This window comes from Polypterus senegalus, chromosome 2, assembly GCF_016835505.1.
Source record: "Polypterus senegalus isolate Bchr_013 chromosome 2, ASM1683550v1, whole genome shotgun sequence".
In the NCBI taxonomy this organism is placed as follows: domain Eukaryota; kingdom Metazoa; phylum Chordata; class Cladistia; order Polypteriformes; family Polypteridae; genus Polypterus; species Polypterus senegalus.
In genome coordinates, this window is record NC_053155.1 from 223,075,778 (window position 1) to 223,099,890 (window position 24,113).

The following is a 24,113-nucleotide window of genomic DNA, read 5'->3' on the forward strand; positions in this document are numbered from 1 at the left end:
GTAAGGGTGACAGCTAGAAGGGTGCTTGGAGTGACATCTGGACAGAGGAAGGAGGAAAAGGAAAACTGGCGGTGGAATTGGAAACTACAAGGAGAGTATACAGAGGAAGAGGTTGGTGAAGAAGAAGTGGGACAGTCATAGAGATGCAGAAAGTAGACAAGAGTACAAGGAGTTAAGGTGTAAGGTGAAGAGAGAGGTGGCAAAGACTAAAGAAAAGGTGTATGACGAATTGTATGAGAGATTGGACACTAAGGAGGAAGAAGAGAACCTGTAACAATTGGCTAGACAGAGGGACCAAGCTGGGAAAATGGTGTAGCAGGTTAGGGTGATAGAGGATCATGATGGAAACATACTCACAAGCAAGGAGGGTGTGCTGAGCAGATGGAAAGAGTACTTTGAGAGGCTGATGAATGAAGAGAAAGAGAGACAGAAGGTTGGATGATGTGGCAATAGTGAATCAGGAAGTGCAACATATTAGCAAGGAGGAAGTAAGGACAGCTATGAAGAGAATGAAGAATGGAAAGGCAGTTGGTACACATGACATAAGCATGGAGGTGTTTAGGAGAAATGGCAGTAGAGATTATTTAATGAAATCTTGGAAAGTGAGAGGATGCCTGAGTAATGCTAAAGAGGTGTACTGGTGTAAATATTTAAGAATAAAAGCTGTAATAACTACAGGGGGATAAAATTGATGAGGCACAGCATGATGTTATGGACAAGAGTAGTGGGACCTAGGTTATAAAGGGAGGTGATGGTTAGTGAGCAGCAGTATGGTTTCATGCCAGGAAGGAGCAGCAGAAATGCGATGTTTGCTCTGAGGGTATTGATGGAGAAGTATAGAGAAGGCCAGAAGGAGTTGCATTGCGTCTTTGTGGACCTGGAGAAAGCATATTGGAGAAAGCATATGACAAGTTGCCTCGAGAGGTTGTGTATTGTATGAGGAATTCAGGAGTGGCAGAGAAGTGCGTAACAGTTGCACAGGATATGTACGAGGGAAGTGTGACAGTGGTAAGGTCTCAGGTAGGAGTGACGGATACATTCAACATGGAGGTAGGATTACATCAGGAGTCAGCTCTGAGCTCTTTCTACTTTGCAATGGTGATGGACAGGTTAAGAAATGAGATTAGACAGAAATCCCCGTGGACTATGATGTTTGCTGATGATATTATGATTTGTAGTGAGAGTAGGGAGCAGGCAGAGGAGATCCTGGAGAGGTGGAGATATGGTGGAGCAGCTGTTGCTTCACCACCTGAGGCCACAGGTCCACCATGCCCTCGATCCTGTGCAGTTCGCATACCAGGAGAAGGTGGGAGCGGAGGATGCCATCATCTATATGCTACACCGATCCCTCTCCCACTTGGACAGAGGCAGTGGTGCTGCAAGAATTATGTTTTTGAACTTCTCTAGCGCCTTCAACACCATCCAACCTCTGCTCCTTATGGACAAGATGACAGAGAAGGGAGTAGATTCACACCTGGTGGCATGGATCGTGGACTATCTTACAGGCAGACCTCAGTATGTGCGTCTCGGGAACTGCAGGTTTGACATTGTGGTCCGCAACACAGGAGCATCGCAAGGGACTGTACTTTCAACGGTCCTGTTCAGCCTATATACATCAGACTTCCAATATGACTCAGGGTCCTGCCACGTGCAAAAGTTTGCTGATGACACTGCTATTGTGGGCTGCATTAGGAGTGGGCAGGAGGAGGAGTATAGGAAGCTAATCAAAGACTTTGTTAAATGGTGTTACTCAAACCACTAAAACCTGAACACCAGCAAGACCAAGGAGCTGGTAGTGATTTAAGGAGGCCCAGGCCCCTCATGGACCCCGTGATCATCAGAGGAGACTGTGTGCAGAGGGTGCAAACCTATAAATACTTGGGAGTGCAGCTGGAAGATAAATTGGACTGGACTGCAAATACTGATGCACTGTGTAAGAAAGATCAGAGCCGACTATACTTCCTTAGAAGGTTGGCGTCCTTCAACATCTGCAATAAGATGCAACAGATGTTGTATCAGACGGTTGTGGCGAGTACCCTATTCTACACGGTGGTGTGCTGGAGAGGCAGCATAAAGATGAAGGACGCCTCACACCTGTACAAACTTGTTAGGAAGACAGGCTCTATTGTAGGAATGAAGCCGGACAGTTTAACATCTGTGGCAGAGCGACAGGCGCTAAGCAAGCTCCTGTCAATCATAGAGAATCCACTGCATCCACTGAACAGTGTCATCTCCAGGCAGAGGAGTAGCTTCAGTGACAGACTGCTGTCACTGTCCTGCTCCACTGACAGACTGAGGAGATCGTTCCTCCCCCACACTATGCGACCCTTCAGTTCCACCCAGGGGGTAAACGCTAACATTATTCAAAGTTATTGTCTGTTTTTACATGCATTTTTAATACTCTTTAATTTAAGATTTTTTTTTGTATCAGTATACTGCTGCTGGATTATGTGAATTTCCCCTTGGGATTAATAAATTATCTATCTATCTATCTATCTATCTATAACAATAATCTATACTAATAAAAGGCAAAGCCCTCACTGACTGACTGACTGACTGACTCACTCATCACTAATTCTCCAACTTCCCGTGTAGGTAGAAGGCTGAAATGTGGCAGGCTCATTCCTTTCATCTTACTTACAAAAGTTCGGTATGTTTCATTTCGAAATTCTACACGTAATGGTCATAACTGGAACTATTTTTTCGTCCATATACTGTAAAAGACTGCAGCTCGATGGCCGTGGGAGGCGGAGTTGCGTGTCGCGTCATCACGCCTCCCACATAATTGAGTGCCTGCCCATATAAGGTAAATATTCACGGGTGAAGGACTGTGCTTAGCATATTCAGAAGTAAAAATATCTGAATCACAAACTGATGTTAATTATATTTTGTCCATGAATGCTTATTAAATAATTCCAAATAGTCTGTCCACTTCCTTTCATAGCTTTTCCGGTGGTTGTGCTGCTTCCAGGCATGTATTTTCGTATTAAAGCATTTAACCAATCACATTTCCGCCATCATTTGTTGCCAGGCAGAGAGGACTTCACAATCCGTTGGGCAGGCACTCTAACACAGAATAAATGTCGATTAGCCTGTTGCTTCAACCAATCAGATTTTGAGTTGGTGTCAGTACGGCCTAGTTCCCATTAGTCAAATATAACACAAGTAAACACAAAATGCAGTTTTTAAATGATGGTTTTTATTATTTAGGGAGAAAAAAAATCCAAACCTATATGGCCCTGTGTGAAAAAGTAATTGCCACCTTGTTAAAAAATAACCTAACTGTGGTGTATCACACCTGAGTTCAATTTCCGTAGCCACCCCCAGGCCTGATTACTGCCACACATTTTTCAATCAAGAAATCACTTAAATAGGAGCTGCCTGACACAGAAAAGTAGACCAAAAGCACCTCAAAAGCTAGACATCATGCCAAGATCCAAAGAAATTCAGGAACAAATGAGAACAGAAGTAATTGAGATCTATCAGTCTGGTAAAGGTTATAAAGCCATTTCTAAAGCTTTGGGACTCCAGCGAACCACACTGAGAGCCATTATCCACAAATGGCAAAAACATGGAACAGTGGTGAACCTTCCCAGGAGTGGCCGGCCGACCAAAATTACCCCAAGAGCAGAGATGACTCATCTGAGAGGTCACAAAAGACCCCAGGACAACGTCTAAAGAACTGCAGGCCTCACTTCCCTCAATTAAGGTCAGTGTTCATGACTCCACCATAAGAAAGAGACTGGGCAAAAACGGCCTGCATGGCAGATTTCCAAGACACAAACCACTGTTAAGCAAAAAGAACATTAGGGCTCGTCTCAATTTTGCTAAGAAACATCTCAATGATTGCCAAGACTTTTGGGAAAATACCTTGTGGACTGATGAGACAAAAGTTGAACTTTTTGGAAGGAAAATGTCCCGTTACATCTGGCGTAAAAGGAACACAGCATTTTAGAAAAAGAACATCATACCAACAGTAAAATATGGTGGTGGTAGTGTGATGGTCTGGGGTTGTTTTGCTGCTTCAGGACCTGGAAGGCTTGCTGTGATAGATGGAACCATGAATTCTACTGTCTACCAAAAAATCCTGAAGGAGAATATCCGGCCATCTGTTCGTCAACCCAAGCTGAAGCGATCTTGGGTGCTGCAACAGGACAATGACCCAAAACACACCAGCAAATCCACCTCTGAATGGCTGAAGAAAAACAAAATGAAGACTTTGGAGTGGCCTAGTCAAAGTCCTGAACTGAATCCAATTGAGATGCTATGGCATGACCTTAAAAAGGCGGTTCATGCTAGAAAACCCTCAAGTAAAGCTGAATAACAACAATTATGCAAAGATGAGTGGGCCAAAATTCCTCCAGAGCTCTGTAAAAGACTCATTGCAAGTTATCACAAACGCTTGATTGCAGTTATTGCTGCTAAGGGTGGCCCAACCAGTTATTAGGTTCAGGGGGAAATTACTTTTTCACACAGGGCCATGTAGGTTTGGATTTTTTTCTCCCTAAATAATAAAAACCATCATTTAAAAACTGCATTTTGTGTTTACTTGTGTTATATTTGACTAATGGTTAAATGTATTTGATGATCAGAAACATTTTGTGTGACAAACATGCAAAAGAATAAGAAATCAGGAAGGGGCAAATAGTTTTTCACACCACTGTATCTATATACATATCTACATATATATCTATCTATATATCTGTCTATCTATATCTATCTAGATATCTATATATATATATATATATATATCTATATATATATATATATCTATATATATATCTATATATATATATATATATATATATATATTAGCAGTTGGAGATCCACAAAGGAAGAAAATGAATCACGATCATAAAGTAGTGTTTATTCCTGAGCTTTCATATATATAATAATAATAATAATATATATATATTGTATAATATAATATATATATATTGTAGCCGCTTTGCGTAAGGTGAAGTCAGGCACGGGTGAGACGCGTGTCGAAGAAATCTCTCAGTCCAAAAGTTCGTTTTAAAAATATTTAGTGAAAGTTAAAAGCAAATAATCCATACAAGAATAAAAAGAAAAATAGTTACACACAAAGAATAAAGGCAAAAAAAGGAAAATGTATCTTCTATAAACTTAGTTTTTCTTATGAAGCTTTGGTTACTTCTGTACTTAAAGGTTATTTATTTCTTCTTCTGTATGCTTTAAACATACGGTTCAAAACTTAGATCTTTTAATTTACGAGTTACTTTACACTCAAAAGACCCTTAGGCCGTTGGCACTTAGATATACGCCAGGCTCAGTACTGTGCATAAGCACGAACGCGATCATAAAAAGAATTCTTTTAAGGACACGGTTAAAAAACCGTATGCCTCTATACCTTACACAAGGCAAGGCAAAACACTTACTAAAGAACATTGTTTACTCAAAAACTGTTAAGAAATGACAGGAAAATACCAACTCAATTCTATTCAGAGGGGTTTTAGGAACCTCCCATATTTTATGCATTATCATCTAGTAAATATTCATACATTTTATAGAACTAGGAAAATGGCTCTTATATATATATATATATATATATATATATATATATATATATATATATATATATATTACTAGCAAAATACCCACGCTTCAGTAGCAGTGTGTTAAAGAAGCAATGAAAAGAAAAGGAAACATTTTGAAAATAACGTAACCTGATTGTCAATGTAATTGTTTTGTCACTGTTGTGAGTGATGAGTGTTGTTGTCATATATATATATATTTACACACACACACATAAACATATATATATATATATATATATATATATATACATATCTATACATATACACATATATACATACATATATATCTACATATATACACACACATACATACATACACACACATACATATATATATATATATATATATATACACATATATACACACACACATATATAAACATATATATACATATACATACATATCTACATATATACACACACAGCTATTTCAGATCAGTGCAATACGCTGTTTGTTAAAACGGTTGACTCCCGCTCTTACGTGCAATAACAAATCAAATCATTCAGTTGTCTTTGCTCATATGTCATTTTAGAGCTGGACGCCTGGCATCTTTTTTTGGCCACAGGTTCGTTTCTGTTTGCTGTGAGGTTCTGTGTTGTGGAGATTCTCAGGATGGATTGCAGGTGCTCATCAGTGAGGCGACTCCTGTGTGCTGTTTTGTTAGTCTTTATCACTGAGAAGAGCTTCTCACACAGATATATGCTACCAAACATGCACAAGGTTCGAGCCGCATGTAGACGGACTTTTTTTGTTCATCAAAGTCACCAAAGCGCCGTGCAAACTCAGTGCGCAGTGCGCCAGTTTATCAGCAAAGTGCGATTTGGGAACACCGTAGTGACGACTTGGTTTAACAGTACTTGGCAACAGGGAAAGTGGGGCAAGGTGAACTGGTGCATTTGTGTCTCCCATAAAAGCAGCTTCACTTGAAATCACTTTGTGATTGTGCACGGTTAAAACGTCCGCTGAAGTGTCAGATTCTTATTTAATTATGCTGTTTTCTGTATCTTCTGAATTGCATTCAGGTTACCCTGATGCAAGGCAGCTGAAGCGCTTGCATTATGGGATCTGTAGTTTATTGTGTTACCAGCGCTTCATATACCCAGGCTTTAATAACAATAATACAGTATATAAAATGATCTCGCGGGCCGGATATAATTACACGCCGGGCCGGATGTGGCCCGCGGCCCTTGAGTTTGACACATATGGACTAAATAGAACTTGAAAAGATATGTTTTTCAAATGTGATCGCAATTCAGATAGAGTTGACGCGACTACAGCCTGCATGCCTCAATGAGTCATCCTCCCCTTGCCCTTACTTTTTTACCGTTCATCTAATGAATACACTGAGTATGGTTTTACCAAAACAATCATTGATGGCGAATAAAGTATCCATTATTCGAGTATGTAGAGCGGGATATATATATATACATATATATATATACCCGCGTATCGCAGCGGAGAAGTAGTGTGTTAAAAAAGGTAGAAAAGAAAAGGGAACATTTTAAAAATAACGTAACATGACTGTCAATATACAGTATTTGTTTTGTGAGTGTTACTGAGTGTTGCTGTCATCAAGGATTTGATTATCATTATTTCTTTCAATCAGGTTCGTATTTGTAGGATGTGTTGTGTTCAAGTTACATTCCGTGTTTGTCAATCGCTCTAAAGATGACAGGTTTCATTCATCGATTCGCTTCTTACTGCATCAATAAACAGCTCGTCTTCTTCTTTATCTGAGACCTGACACACTGCATGCACGGGTTTTTTTTACACTGTCTTCCTTTAGAGGGACATTGACTTTTTCCACCGTGTGCTTTGTTTCCGCAGTAGCTGGATTTATGAATATGCTTATCAGACGCTTCATATTTTTTGCTGCCTTTTCAATTGTGTAATTCGGTTTTGTTCAGCTCTTTGAAACTGTTGCCTTTATCTGTGCACTGCGCCAGTTCACGGAGCCGCTCGTGTACATGCATCGGGTTCCAGCTGTGCTGGTGCCATCTCGCGCTATGTCCGTGGCTGTATTTAATGTTACCTTAGTCCTGGCACTTAAAACTTTCTCTCGCAGTTTCGCTGAGTTTGTGTCAAACACCACCCTGACCATCTCATCTTCCTCTCCATAAACACAGTCCTTCACCGTGAATATTTACCCGTGGCAGTTTGCTATTGGATTGCCGCTGATGGACGGCCTTATATGGGCAGGCACTAAATTACTAACGCCAGCGGCAGCCTGTCTATGAACTTAATTGAAAGTGTAGGTTTACATCGTGCTTTGTTTCCGGTAGCAGAACTCATGAATATGGTTGTATATGTCACTCGCCGCTTCTTATTGTTTCGCTGCCTTCTCAATTATATAATGCATGTTTTCTTAAGCGCTTTTTGAGCTCTTCCTGGTTTTCTATGTACTGCGTGATTACGTGGGAGGCGTGATGATGTCACACGAAACTCCACCCCCACGGCGTTGAAGCTCATCTCCATTACAGTAAATGGAGAAAAACTGCTTCCAGTTATGACCATTACGCGTAGAATTTCGATATAAAACCTGCCCAACTTTTGTAAGGAAGCTGTAAGGAATGAACCTGCCAAATTTCAGCCTTCCACCCACACGGAAGTTGGAGAATTAGTGATGAGTCAGTGAGTGAGTCAGTGAGTGAGTGAGTGAGTGAGTGAGTGAGGGCTTTGCCTTTTATTAGTATATATATATATATATATATATATATATATATATATATATATATATATATATATATATATATATATATATATATATATATATATATATATATATATATATATATATATATATATATATATATATATATATATATATATATATATATATATATATATATATATATATATATATATATATATATATATATATATCCTTTGGAGTGCGAGCAGCTGTTGCTGGGGTTGCCAGAATACATTGAGGAAGAAAAATTAAAAACATTATTTGTACAAAATCTTAATTTATCTATCCATTTCTAAATAATTAAATGGGCAGGCTATTTCGTATCAGTGCAATACGCTGCTTGTTAAAATGGATGACTCCTAATCTTATGTGCACTTAGTGCTGCGTGGGTATTATGAACTATCGTATTTCTTCAAGTTCTATTTAAATTTTAAATATAAGTAATTTTTATTTGGTCGACAGAAATATGTTTAGTAGGAATGAAAGTTAAATATAATCATCATTGCACAAATTTTTCTTCACCATAGAAATTTAAAGACTAAATCCAACTGCATGATGGGCTCATCAGGCAGTACACACTATCTGCACCCACTCTCACGAATCAAACCTCAGACGTCAGCGCTAAAGGCGAAGCCTCTCACGTTGCGCTAGGGTGTGTGGTTTGTTTATTTGACAGTATGTAGATCGGGGTGTGTATATATTTATATTACTTTTGAGAATGCAACGTATAGTTTTGTCCAGGAGGAAAGCAATGTTGTCTCAAATCAATGGCAACCTTTTGTAGGGTGTGTCCCTGAGACTTATTGTCATCGTGAAGCAGAGCCTTACTGGAAATTTGAGGCATTTCAATTGAAATGGGAGATCAGGGGGTATAACGGTGATGCCAGGAATACATTCAGATTGTGGCGCTCTGCTGTTTTTTTGAGTAGTTGCCTTCACACAGCCTCTTCGCTGCTTTATAAACGAACGGCATATAAAGCCATCACCTTATCAATTGTGTAATGCGTTTTTTGAACAGGTTTGATGCATGGAAGTGATCACCGACATGCTCAGTAAGTTCACGTGAGCTGCTCTCTTGTGTGATGTTGCGATGTCCACGGCTTAATTTAATGTTAAGTAAGACCCGGCACTCCGGTTGTAATATGACGAAGCTGCACGAGGTCACTTTTGACAATGCAACGTATAGTTGTCCAGGAGAAAAGCAATCTTGCCTGAAATCAATGGCATCGTTTTGTAGGGTCTGTCCCTGAGACTTATTACTTGTCATCGCGCAGCAGAGCCTTACTTGAAATTGGAGGCATCTGAATTGAAATGGGAGATCAGAGGGGATAAAGAGGACACGAGGAATACATTGAGTGAGGAGAAACTCTACAGACAGGGTGTGTATTAACTTGTGTATTTTTCTGTGAGTATTTGGTGGCAGTGTGACGAAGTTGCTTCGGAACACGACGTTAGCCGTGGAGCTCAGCTCAGAGCGAAATGAGGTGAATGGGAGGGGAGTTGATGACGTGACTCCCCCACCCGCCTTAACTGTCAATCCCCCACAAACACAGTCTCTCAATTTGCATAAGCACAGCCCTTCACCTGCAATTTTAACTTAGTTACAAAGTGATCAAAATTCTCGTTTATATCCTGCGTCCTCTGATTAAACTTATATCCCGCATTACCGTGGGCATGACAAACACCAGCGGCAGACTGTCTATGAACTTAATTTAAACTTTAAGTTTACACCGTGCTTTGTTTCCGAAGTAGCAGCACTCATGAATATGGTTGCAAATGTCAGTTGCTCGCTTCTTATTGTTTCGCTGCCTTGTCAATTATATAATGCATGTTTTCTTTAGCACTTTTTGGAGTTCTTCCTGGTTTTCTACGTACTGCGTTGATAGTCAGTTCATGTGATTATGTGGGAGGCGTGATGATGTCACACGAAACTCCGCCCCCATGGCCTTCCAGCTCAACTCCATTACAGTAAATGGAGAAAAATAGCTTCCAGTTATGACCATTACGCGTAGAATTTCGAAATGAAACCTGCCCAACTTTTGTAAGTAAGTTGTAAGGAATGAGCCTGCCAAATTTCAGCCTTCTACCCACACGGGAACTTGGAGAATTAGTGACGAGTCAGTGAGGGCTTTGCCTTTATTAGTATAGATTTAAATAGAACTTGAACAGATACAATAATTCATAATGCCCACACAGCACTACGTGCACATAAGAGCAGAAGTCATCCGTTTTAACAAGCAGCGTATTCCACTGATACGAAATAGCCTGCCCATTTAATTATTTAGGAATGGATAGATACATTAAAAATTTGTACAAATAATGTTTTTTTGCTTTGTTCCTCGATGGATTCTGGCACCCCCAGCAACAGCTGCTTGCACCCCAAAGGGTATATACTGTATATTAAAATATATATATATATATATAAAAGTCAATGTCCAGCAAAAGGAAGACAGTGCAAACTAGGATGAGATGGTCACGGATAGAATAGTGTTTGGCACAAACTCAGCAAAAGTGCGAGAGAAACTTTTAAGTGCCGGGTCTGAGCTAACATTAAATAAAGCCGTGGACAACGCAAGATCGTACGATATATTTGCAAGATACAAGTTTAATGAGAAGACCCAGGGTATAAACGAGACTTTTCATCACTTTCTAACGGAGTTAAAATTGCTGGTGAAGGACTGTGCTTATGCAAACGAAGATAAGATGTCAGGGATAGAATAGTGTTTGGCACAAACTCAGCAAAAGTGCTAGAGAAACTTTTAAGTGCCGGGTCTGAGCTAACATTAAATAAAGCCGTGGACATCGCAAGATCGCACGAGATAGCATAACCACAGCTGAGAACCTTCGATGCATGTACTCCGAGCGGCCCTAAAAAAATGACTGTGAATGCAGTACGCAGAAAAAAAGCAAGAGGTCCAAAGAGCTCTGAACAAAAAATGCATTACACAATTGAGAAGGCAGCAAAAGAATATGAAGCGTGTGACGCATAGAAACATATTCATAAGTGCAGCTACTGCGGAAACAAAGCACACGGGGGAAAGAGTCAATGTCCAGCTAAACGAAGACAGTGTAAAAAATGTGGTAAATTGAACACTTCGCTAAAGTTTGCAGGACTGGGAAAGGTAAACCCGTGCATGCAGTGTGTGATGTCTCAGATAAAGAGGAAGACCTAGCTGTTTATTGATGCAGTAAGAAAGGAACAACCCTCTGAATCTGAACAAGCCTTTGCTTTACATTGACAATCATGTTATGTTATTTTTAAAATGTTTCCTTTTCTTATTCGTAATTTCTTTAACACACTACTTCTCCACTGCGAAGTGCGGGTATTTTGCTAGTAAATAATAAGATATAAATGAGTTTGGGTTTATGTCTGCCTATTTTAAATATAAAGAAGTTGATTAAGGGGTTAGGGATGTGAAAACTTTCTGTTTCATAGTATAATTCTCTTTTCCAGTCATTTTAACTGTCATCCTCATTTTTTGCACAGCATCATCTTAATTATGACATATTATACAAACAAAAAGAACTTTAGTTGTCAGGTAGAAATGCTCAAAACTTGCTGCATCACTGGACATTCTTTATCAGAAAACTTGCTGTGGCTGAAGCCCCTCTAAATCCAAACTTTGTGGCAGAGAGCAATTGACACAATTAAAAACCTAATTGTTAGCTTCCCATGATATCTCCATGTAACATCCTTGTGACATAAGTATATAAAAAAGCTAGTTCCCTCTCTTTACGTATTTTCCCTTGGTATTTAATAATCAGCCTAGTTTCTTGCCTTGAGTGTTCATGACATGTTGCTATTATTGAAAAAAAAAAACAAAACAAAAAAAAAACAATACATTGGCCCATTAATCCCTTTCTTCCTTAACACTAGAATTACCACAACCTACGAGTAAACTCATAAATCCGGCCCACCTTAAATCCATTTGCACCTCTCCCGCAGCGTTGTTTGTCCTGTAAATGTGCAGATTAAGACAAGCAGCAAGCTGCTTGATATTCCATCCCACCACCGTCACAGAACGTTCATAAACTTTTCTCAGCTCGTGCCTTGTTTGATTATCTGGGAGTGAAGTGCTGGAGTTTTAGAGTGGAAATAATAGATCGTTATTTGGAACACATGCATTTTATATGTGTTCCGTTTCTACAGTAATCTGTGTAAATGCTGTGTAACCACAGCATAGAGACAAGTGTGCGCATTGCAACAGGTACACATGTTATAAATGTAGGAAAGACAGTCCTTGCGTGTGTGTAAACTGTTAACAATGGCATGCTGCTTATATTTGTAGCATAGACTCTGGTCTTCAGCAGGAGATACAAATAAAGGATGAAAATTAGGAGTGACTTGAGTAATCATTCATTGAGAATGCAAATGCCCATCTGTCGATATACAAACAATTTCCTTTCACATCTGATGAAGGTTATACAAACAAAATGTTGCGTTTCTAACCTACTTTACTATTTTTCAGTGTGGAAATAACCTTTATTTTCCCATATTAAAGTAAATGTATTTCCCCCTTGGTTGAAATATCCAGCATTTACAGTAGCTTCTGTCATAAGTATGGGATCAAGACCCTTCAAAACAGAAGACATTTCTGTGACATTTAAAAATGATCTGTCAGAAAAGCAGCTTGCTGAAAAAACACATTTTTGTTGCTTGCAAGATTAAAAATTCTTAATATGGCATGCACTAATATTACTTTTACTGTTTTAATGCATTTAGACCCCATTAGTGTTAAGTAAGAATAAGTTAATTGTTGCATTGCATACTCATTGTACTGTATTTAATCTAAAAAAGTGGCACCTCTGTTACTTCAAGATCAAGATACACAATATAAAGTAAATGATCATGCAGTTTCTTATGTGTGCATCAAAGATAACCTAAGGCAGATAAGTAACATTTACTTCAAAACTAAACAGCATAATAACCAAATAAATATATATATATATATATATCAATTTAATGAGCTCTTCAAGCAATAGCCAGAATGATTATGTTTAATTAGGCTTCTAATCAGCAATCTGTCATTTTACCATCTCTTTGCTACCATTTTGCTGCCATTTCCCCATTCTAATTTTCTGCAATGATGCTTTTACATTGGTCTGAAGGAAATTATCCCATTTTTCCTTGCAGAACTACTTTATTTCAGAAACACTGTTTATTTATTATAAAATTCCTACTGCAGGTTTGGTGTCAGAATCTCTATTGGGTTTAGATCTGGATTTTGACTAGCCCTTCTTTCAGTCATTCTAATGTAGACATGATTTTGTGTTTTGATCATTGTCATGCTCCAATAACAATTACACTTCTCCTTACCTATGGATGATCATACATTTTATTTAACAGTTCTCTGATTGATACACAGGGGGTCCTCGGGTTACGACACAGTTCCGTTCCTATAACAGTGATGTAACCCGAATCTTGGTATAAGTTGAAACTCATCCTAACCTAAGTCACTTACCTATCCTAACACATTTGCAAAATCATAATCTAGAACATAAAAACACAACTAAGCAACAGAAAAAGGAAAAGGACATAAATATACTGTACTGTACACTGTACTGTAGTAACATAAAAAATCCTTACTTTTATTCCATCTCACGTCATGATTTTTTTTTATGGGAGTGAACGTTGTACACTCAAAACATTGAATGTCGAGACGTTGTAGCCCGAGGACCCCCTGTGTATATACAGGTAGTCCCCCAGGTTCCGGATAATCCAGCCTATGACTTACGAATGGGAACGGGGCCGCGGCTGTGACACATGCGGCTTACTAACTGCCGCTCTGTCATCTTCTGTCGGCCTAGGGACAGCGCAAGCGGTGGCCAGACGGAGGCGATTTCGCTGCTCTCACAGCGTAGAGTCCCTTGGGCGGCTCCCAGCAGCAAGCGGTTTCACTGCCCTCCCACCACACACGGCTGCCCCGTTCATTCTCAGTGGGTGGCTGGTAATGCTGCAAGCGGTGACCCGGTTGTGGCTGAACAGAGGACATTGAGAGTGAACAGGGCGACAGGGGAGTAGCATTGTAGTGTGCCTCAGATGGCTGCCTGTTGAATGGGGACGGTGGTGGGCGATTCACTACCCACCTTTGGCCGCACCGTGTTCGTTGTCAGTGGGCGGACACTGCAGGCAGCATACTGTAGTGGAGGTGGCTGTGAGGTAGGCTGGTGATGAACCACCCCTCACCACCCCCATTCATTCTCAATAGCAAGCCTGCTTGTACTGTTATGTACATAGTAGGAAGTTGTCTCTTGTCAGTACATTAGATGTGTTTACGACGGGTGTTTTCCTACTGTGATAGCGTGTACAGTGCTGTGCAGAAGAGCTCATCTTAACCTTTTGTCCTCACCCTTCAAAAATGTCTCTGAAACACAAATCTGATGCAAGTGCTGGTGATACAGTAAAGAAGAGAAAAACCATTACCATTGAAAATAAAATAGAAATAATAAAAAGGTCTGAGAGAGGTGAAACTCCATCATTCATTGGCAGAGCACTTGATTACAGTCGGTCAACAACAGCATTTATTAAAACAATGTACCTGTTCCGACTTACATACAAATTCAACTTCAGTTCAAACCTACAGTCCCTATCTCGTACATAACCCAGGGACTGCCTATATAATGGAATTAATAATTAAAAAATATGAGGGAGGTTTTCCAGGTGGTCAAGTAGGACAGCATTCCCCAAACTATCACTCTAAAGCTGCCATGCTTGACTATTCTGGCAACATCCAACGTCCTTTTTGCCGGGGGTGTGGAAATCCAGCGCCCAACTCGTCCGACACGTGTAAATTGACCATCAGACAAGCATGTTTTTCTGGTTTCAGATGTCTGCAGACAAGTGCAATTTTCTGGAGAAAAAAGAATTATGTGCGCTGTGCAGGGCACATTTTTACCACTACTTTCAAATTTTAAACATTTGGGTAAGTATTTTGTGTGGAAACAGTCTACTTAGTTATGTGCTTCATGTCTCAAATTGGTATTCAATATTGTTTACAAAATGATGACTGCTTTTTCAAAAGGGAATTACTCTTGTGCTCTTACACAAGTATTTTACCCTACTATTTACACGCTTGGAGATGCGGTAATTTTTTTCATGCCGACATTACGATGTAATTTGATGATTTTTCTTTATAATTGATAACTTTTATATATTATTGATAAAATTCATTTTTTCTACATAAAAAATTTCACCTACAATGCAATTGTTTTCTCCACATACAGCTTGTTAGGCAGTTAATCTTTCCTGAAATTTGCGATTTCGCGTAGGTTGTGATATATTGAGGAGTTAAGAAATTTATTGCGTGACATCAATTTTGATGAGCTGTCTATAGATCGTTTTTGATTAGAGAATTTTTCATATAAAACAAGTTGGTTTCACGCTGTCAGTTTATTAAAAATACGGTTTCCAAATGTTATGAAATATCAATAGAAATCTTCACTTAGACGCGATTATTTTTTTCCCCGACAACATCGGTAATATTTACTTCTTTGGAAATGTACCATCTTGTGGAATTTCAAATACGTCATTAGGAATTACCTGCATAACCCATAATGCACTGCGGTAAGCACGTTGTTCTCGCTATATGCGTGTTGCTGAAAGTGAAACAAGCAGCATTGCGGATGAGAAATGTATCATTGTTTTATTAAAACTGGCACAACAGGCCCTGAAAAACCTACGGGAGCATATCAAGGCCACGGTGAAAAAAATATGGATACAGTGAAGACAAAAAAAAATGTAAATTCGAGATTAAAGTCGACATTTCCACTTTATTCTCGTAGTTTATTTTATCAGTAGAATGTCGCAAACTAAATTTCATCTTAAAATGAATGTTTCATTTACTTGATTTTCTCAAACCCCATTATAAATTAATGTAGCTCATTAAATGCTTTATATTAAGTGTTCCCTGACCCAGTTGTTAATCTCTGCGTGCTTCTTAAACTGACTTCCTCTTGCACTGAGGAAGCGCCGGCAGCAATCGCCGAACATTGACTTCATGATATTCCTGCTCAATGAACATTCAGAATACCAAGATAAATACTTGATACCTTTTTCGTGATGAAATGCATGAAAGCATGTATTAGGTTGCGGGGAGCACGGTGGCGTGGCTGTAGTGCTGCTCCCTTGTATTAAGGGGTCCTCAGGTCTACATTTAGTGTAGAGAAGTTTATGGCAGGTGTGACGAGACTCCAAAAAACTGGATATCTGAATTGGTATCGCACAGGTTTAACTGAAATATTGTGTAAATGTTGGGTTCGTGATCTGGAGGTCGGAGACACGAACGCAGAATTCAATGGATGTTTTTCTGAGCAGGCTTTCTTTATTGCATGTTTGCTGTGTCTTTCTTACATACTAAACCCCCAGTTCCTATCCTTTGTCTTTCTCCATATAACCACACGACAAAAGTCTTTGTGAAATTAAAACTAGTTATAAACCTAGACGTCGGAGCTTTCAGAACTTTAAAAAAAATTTTCGTTATACATGTTTAGTTATGCCATCCATTCAGAGGTCTAAGTTTATAACTAGTTTTAATTTCACAAATACGTTTATCGTGTGGTGATTGGTTATGTGCAGAAAGAAATAGGATTCGAACTGGGGGTTTAATACGTCAGATAGAGACATGAGTCTAAAAGTAAGAAAAAAATTGGTTCAATTGAAAAAGCGTTTTCTAAAGCTGAACGCTTGGAGGTTGAGCGTTATGCTAGGCTCTTCAACACTGCTTCTTTAGAAGAGTTTGACCCACGACCAGCTGTGGAATTCTGGCTGTCACCTGGCAACAGGCACATCACGCATAAAAAACCTGAAAAGTCATCAGCATCCACTTCTGCAGGACCATCAGTCCAGGAACCATGCAGTTCAGCTCAGCAGAAATTAGTTTAAAAGATATTAAAAACTTTTTTTCTGATATCTTTGTTATGCCTTTGAGATTGCAATGTGTCTTTGATGATCAAGGGTCAACATAAATAAGGTTTAAACTGGGCAGAACTGGATACTGTTATGCTTAAAACTGGATTGAGTGAACTGTGGGGCAAAGTCACTTTTATATAGTGCCAGTTGTTTTTTGTTTATTAAATGAAATCCTTTAAAATGTGTTGCCTGTGCAAAAAAAAAACAGACATCTCTGTTCCATAACAATCTACCTAGTTGCATGGTATTTAATTATGTTAAAACACTTTCATATGTGACCTCCATTTTCAAACATGAAAGTTAGCACTTAATATAAGTTGTAGCTTTATGCCCTTATTATTTGCAGGCACAAGCATTGCCAATAACAATGTGTGGTGTTTACACACCAAAAAATAGAATAGCTGAAAGCTTGTTTGAATATGAATATAAAAGTTATTTTAAGAAAACAAAATATTTTGCCAATTATCACAATTGTTAAAATGATCCATGACTTGTCTTAAAATGCTGGTCACTCTGTTTATTAAGAAAGACTGCAACTGCTGCAAAAGTAGTAGAATGTATATTTGAAATAAATTAAAAGTTTCCAGCTTTGAAAAACTCTGTAAAGTGCAATAAAGTTTAACTCCCCTTACTAACAGTCTTGGGAAGCAAGAAAAGGTCAAATATTCACTCCAAAATTAGCTTTAAATGGCACAAATAATCAGACATGCCAAATAACTGACAGTTGTAAAGATTTTGTATGTTCACCCTGCTGTCAATATAAAGTGCAGGTCATTGTCCATCATTCCCGAAGAAGCGTTTTTTTTTTTTTTTGTTTTCCATGAGGAGTATGTTGAGATTATTTTGCAAAACATAAACATATCAGATTTTAAATATCCAATGTAGTTTATAAATTAGGTTATTAAGCCAATAAATAGTAGTATTATATATAAGTTAACATACTGTATATACATTTCAGACCCAGTTAATCCGTAATGGAAAGAAAAAGGAGTGATCTTCTTCAAGGATAAATTATATTTTTGCTATTCAAAACTATAAGAAAATACAATATATCAATTTTAATATGCATAATATACACAATCTTAAATACAATATTGTTCATTAGATTTAATTCAAGTACCTTTTACAGATATGTTTCACTGTGAAATATACTTAGGTTAATTAAGCTTTCTAAGTGTGTGGAAGTTTTTTTATGCATGTTATGTACTCATCTTTTTAAAAATCTTTCTTAAACTAAAAAGTAACTTTATTAATTTCTTGGACTGAATTAATAAGAATATGTATATACGTGGTCATTGTTCAAATTCTTGTACATTGAAAAGACAAGATCTGCAAAAATACCTAGTTTTTTACCTAAGTGTAAAATGAAATCATTAACAAATGTCTTTAGTGTCTCTTATGTTACTTTAATCATATTAAAAACGACAGTGTTTTATACTAGAAGAATAAATGCCAGTGGCATCTATGGATCATTTACCTGCAGTTGAACTGAGTGGTCACGTAGGCCTGCAGCTATTGAATGAAACCTGCTAATGTTTCTTTGCTCTCCTGCTGTGGTAATCGCTTCTAGAACCTTTTCAAGCCTAAAGAGGTAAATAAACCACATTTTAATTCAATATGAACACAATAATATTATACCACCATTCTGCTAACAATACACAAAAAATAATTAAAACATTTCTTATACTGTACATATCATTGCTAGGAGTGCTAAATGCAACAAATACCCTTTTATTTCAGCAAAAAACAAACATCAAGCACAAACATAGCTGAATTATTCAAGACACCCTTTTCCACTCTGTCTAGTAAAGAGTAAGCATTACTTTTTTTTACCTAAAATTAACAGACAAAACTGTTTTTTCTTTTTCTTTTAATATTCACTGTATAAGAAAAGATATTTGCACAAATTGCCCTGTTAGTAATACTCACCAGACAAAATATCTGCTTGATTTAAAAATGATTTACATCTAATGCATTTATAATGAATTTAGTTGATTCTTTTTACTTAGTCTGTCTCACAAATCACTAAAGAATAAAATGATTTCACTGTTCAATCTTTTAAGCACTGGCAAGTGAAACAGCAAATTCTATGATAATATAACTCACTGATGGGGACTGAACCAGCAACAGTATTTTACTGTTTATCTTAGTCACTACAGTAGCATGAATTATACAAATACTCAAAACCTGGATTTATTGAGGCAGAATTAAATAGTGGCAACACCAAATAATGCTGCCTTCATATTCTTGTATGACAAACACATTAAAAGGAAAAAGTGATGACATTTCCATTTTAAATTATTTTGATATTTATGTTTTTTTTTTTTTAAATTATACGATCAGGCAGTGAAGTTTTGACAGTTTATTATTCAGTACTTTATTTTTTGGACAGAATTACCAGTTGAATTTGGAGTTGAACAAACAGACTAAATTTTCATTAGGTTAACTTGCAAATAATTGTCATAGAAAGTTTATTTCTTCGAAGTCTATTTCAATTATAAATCAGAAATTTAAGATATTGTCTAATCTTGTTTACATTGGTGAGTTGGTTAATACTATTATGTACTGTAAATTTTTTTACTTTATTTATTTTGTTCTGCTTAAATTATAAATTGGTCTCGTCCGATGCGAGAGATGGACGTCTGAAGTGGAGCTCCGCTAGCAGTGGTGCTATTTTTCATATTATTTGCTTATTATTCTGAGATATCCTGTATTTATTCAACCCGAGAGGGACCGCTACAGTATATGTAAACACATATAAACATGGCCAACAAGAAGGGGGGTCCGAAAGAATCGAAGACTAAAGCTACATCCAAGCTGCGATCAGCAAGCCCTAGTTCGAGATACGGCCTCTCAGAGACAGACCTGGATCAGATGGGCGAAAGTACAGACTCCTCGGGACCACGGTCCGCTACATCGTCGCCTGCTGAGAGCGAAAAGGGGAGCGAAGGTGCGATCGTGAGTGCAGATGTGGATAGCTCGCCGATTGGAGAGGATTACCTGAAACTGGAAAAGGCCGGGAGGTCCGCGGCTTCAGTTACGCAATCACGCGGGACTGGAGCAGCGGGACACCGCTTCAGCAGAGTCTGCTGCTTCATCTACGGTACAAGAAGGCACATTTGAGCTATCTGAACTGAAAGTGTTGCTCGCTGACCTCAGGCAAGATATAAAGAAAAGCGAGAAGGCTAATGAGAAAGCAACGGCAAAGGCACATGAGAGACTGAAACAGGAGATGAAACAGGCCAATGAATGTCTGCGACAGGAAATCCAACAGGCAAATGAAAGGCTTCGTCAAGAGGTACAGCTTGAACTTCGACAGGTGCTGGGTAAAATTGAAGAGCGCATTGAGAAAAACTCGGCTAAACTGAGCACGCTTGCTGATCGATTGGAGCATCTTAGTGAGACATTCACGAATCGGATCGAAATAGCCGAACATCTAGCTGCCAGTGCCGAGGAAAGAGCAGTAAATGTCAGTTGAATGTAAAAACTCGGAGAAAAACTTGGAGACAGACTGGCTGCTTTAGAAGATGGGAATAGAAGGTATAATGTCAGAATTGAAGGCTTGCCGGAGAATCGAGAAAGTTTAAACCCGGTGAAATTCGCAACTGAACTTTTTTCTAAAATAATCGGGGGCGACTTTAAAGCAGAATCTGAGATAGCAGCGGCTTACAGCGTCTGGATCAAACACCGTCAGACCCGACCAAGATCTTTTATAGTCCGTTTTGAACGATTATCATTTAAGTTAGAGGTGATGGAACTCCTCAGGAAAAAAAGGAAGATATTATATATGAAGATTGCCAATTCGCGTCTTCCCTGACTTCTCTCCAGCAACAGCTATCAAACGCGCCTTCTATAATATTAAACAGCGGCTACGGCAAGCCAATGTCAAATCGGCCTCCTGTATCCGCAAAACTGAAAGTGGAATGGCAGGGCATTTCTATGTTTTCGCTAGCAAGGAGGAGGCAGAAAATGAGTTAAGAAAGCTGATCCGGGACTATTCTGATACATAATTGTGAGTCATGGCGGTAAATGATAAAGCTAGGATTAATAATCTACTGTCTGATCTATTTGTTTTAAAATACGGGTTTTTATCAGCATATATTCTCATATTCTTATATTATTATTACTTACTTATTACTTATCATTACTTAGTATTACTAGGGCTAAATGTTTGTGTTTTATTGTGCTTAATTACGTTTTCCTCCTCTTTTTTTTTCTTTTCTAATTATTTCATGTGTACCCTAAATGAGACTGTTCAATATCATACCCTTGGTTTGCTGTTATTGCTATTACTGCATTAAGACTTGTTATGCTTGTTTTGGACACATCTTTAACACCATCACCTGGGTTTATTATCTGGGGATATCATCTTAATGCACTAAAATTGATGAAGATTATATGTATGTATGTATATATATATATATATATGTATATGTGTATGTATATATATATATATATATGTATATTAAGTGCAAAATTCTTTTCTTTTTTTTTTTTCCTCTTTTAAAGACTATATTGGTAACAGATATCTCTATCTTTTAACCTTAAAGCGCCACTGCATGGGGGCTTGATGTGCTTTGGACGTGCTCTGTCTCTGGGTATGTCAGAGGACTGGGACTGCATGAAGTGGGTTTTAGCCTCACCTGGGGAGGCAAAAAGGGAGGGTGGGGGTTAAGGGGAAGAGAAAGAGAGCAGGCTTGATCTATATCTAATCTATCATCTCAATCTTTATAATTATAACTATCAACGTAATAATAAGCTGCATGGCAACAACTCTTGGGGGAATAGGAAATTAAGACCTAAACTATTTCACTTCCAGTTAAGACTATAATATGACACCAAAAACTCAGAATCAGTGTCTCCATGATGGGACAGTTAACTTCGTAAGCTGGAATGTTAAAGGCCTGAATCACGAATTAAAGAGAAAGAAAGTACTTTCTCACCTAACAGGTCTAAATGCTAAAATAGTATTTTTACAGGAAACCCACTTACTAAGTAAGGATCAGTTCCGGCTGCAAAAGACTGGACTGGCCAAATGTTCCATTCTAGTTTTACAAAGAAAACTAGAGGGGTGGGAATTCTTACATAGAACAGTACCATTTGTAGCATCAGATGTAGTATTGGATCCTGAAGGGAGATATGTGATGGTCATGGGAGACTTATCTAACTGTAAAATGATTTTGATAAATGTTTATGCACCTAATGTTGATGATAAGGAATTTATACAAAATTTATTTGCATCCATTCCCAATCTGAACACTCATAAACTTATAATGGCTGGGGACTTTAATTGTGTTCTAAATCCACTTTTAGATAAGACTTCCTCCACAGGGGAACGCAACTAACACCGCAAAGATAATTACAAAGTTTATAACTGATCACAACTTATCAGATCCCTGGAGGTTTTAAACCCAAATTCAAGAACATATTCTTTCTACTCACCAGTACATCATTGCTACTCAAGGATTGATTACTTCTTTATAGATAATAACTTCTTGCCTAAGATTAAATCTTGTAAATACGATGCTATTGTTATTTCAGACCATGCTCCGATGATCTTGGAGCTGAAATTACTAAGCCCCATACACTCACCCGCAGATGGCGTCTCAATCCGCTTCTATTAGCTGACGAGAATTGTACTGAATTTATATCCAAACAAATTGAATTCTTTCTAGAGACAAATACATCCCCTGAGATCTCTGCAGGAACACTCTGGGAAACTCTTAAGGCCTTCTTAAGAGGACAGATTATCTCATATCTTTCCCACAGAAATAAATCCGAGCGAAGAAAGTAGCAGAGATAAAAGCGAAATTACTAAAATAGATGAAGAACATGCCAGACTACCAAGCGAGACTCTACATAAGAGGAGGCAGGCTCTACATTCAGAATTAAACCTCTTGACAACTAAAGAAACCGAACAACTAATTTACAAATCCAGGCATCATTATTATGAACATGGAGAAAGCTAATAAGCTTTTAGCGCAACAAATTCACAAGCAAGAAGTGCATAGCGCAATCTCGTAATTACTAACACGAATGGAGATAAAATCATCGAACACAAAAATATAATGTACACTTTTAGAGACTACTATAAATCCCTATATACTACTGAGTTTAAAGAAGACAATATACAATCTAATGCATTTCTGGATAAATTACAGATACCACAAATTGACGCTATTAGTGTGGAGGAGCTCGATAAACCTCTGTCATTATCAGAATTACTGGATGCTATAAAGTCACTCCAAGGTGGAAAAGCAGCAGGCCCTGATGGCTACCCTGCAGAGTTTTACAAGAAATTCTCCGCTCAGCTAGCTCCCTCCTATTAGCAACATTTACAGAAGCCAGAGATAACCAATCTCTTCCACAAACCTTTCGCCAAGCACTAATCACTGTCTTTCCAAAACAAAATAAGGACTTATTACAATGTGCATCATACAGACCAATTTCACTTCTGAATAACGACGTTAAAATACTCTCTAAAATCATAGCTAGAAGGATGGAGAAAGTGCTCCCTCAATAATATCACAAGACCAAACTGGATTTATTAGGGGCCGACACTTATCTTCAAATCTTCGACGCCTGTTTAATGTAATATACTCACCAACTAAATCAAACACCCCAGAAATATTATTATCATTGGATGCAGAAAAAGCATTCGACATGATTGAATGGAAATACCTTTTACTATTTTGGAGAAGTTTGGGTTTGGCCCGAACATTTGTGCATGGATTAAATTACTGTATACTAACCCAGAAGCTTCAGTTTGCATCAATAACATTTGCTCAGACTACTTTAAACTAGAGCGTGGCACAAGACAAGGATGCCCTTTGTCACCACTGCTGTTTGCAATTGCCATTGAACCACTGGCAATACATTGTCGAAATACTGATCAGATAAAGGGGATTAGCAGAGAAGGACTGGAACAGAAAATCTCATTATATGCAGATGACA

At 38.2% G+C, this 24,113-nt stretch overlaps 1 protein-coding gene across 2 annotated transcripts in view; it reads right to left on the reverse strand.

Moving 5' to 3' along the window:
• LOC120523740 (protein diaphanous homolog 3-like) overlaps nt 1–24,113 on the reverse strand; it is a 933,584-nt gene that overhangs the window by 606,623 nt on the left and 302,848 nt on the right. For both annotated transcript variants that reach the window (XM_039745314.1, XM_039745313.1), the window contains exon 9: nt 18,637–18,742. In XM_039745314.1, coding sequence (XP_039601248.1) covers nt 18,637–18,742 — 106 coding nt within the window. The remainder of the gene's footprint in view (nt 1–18,636; nt 18,743–24,113) is intronic.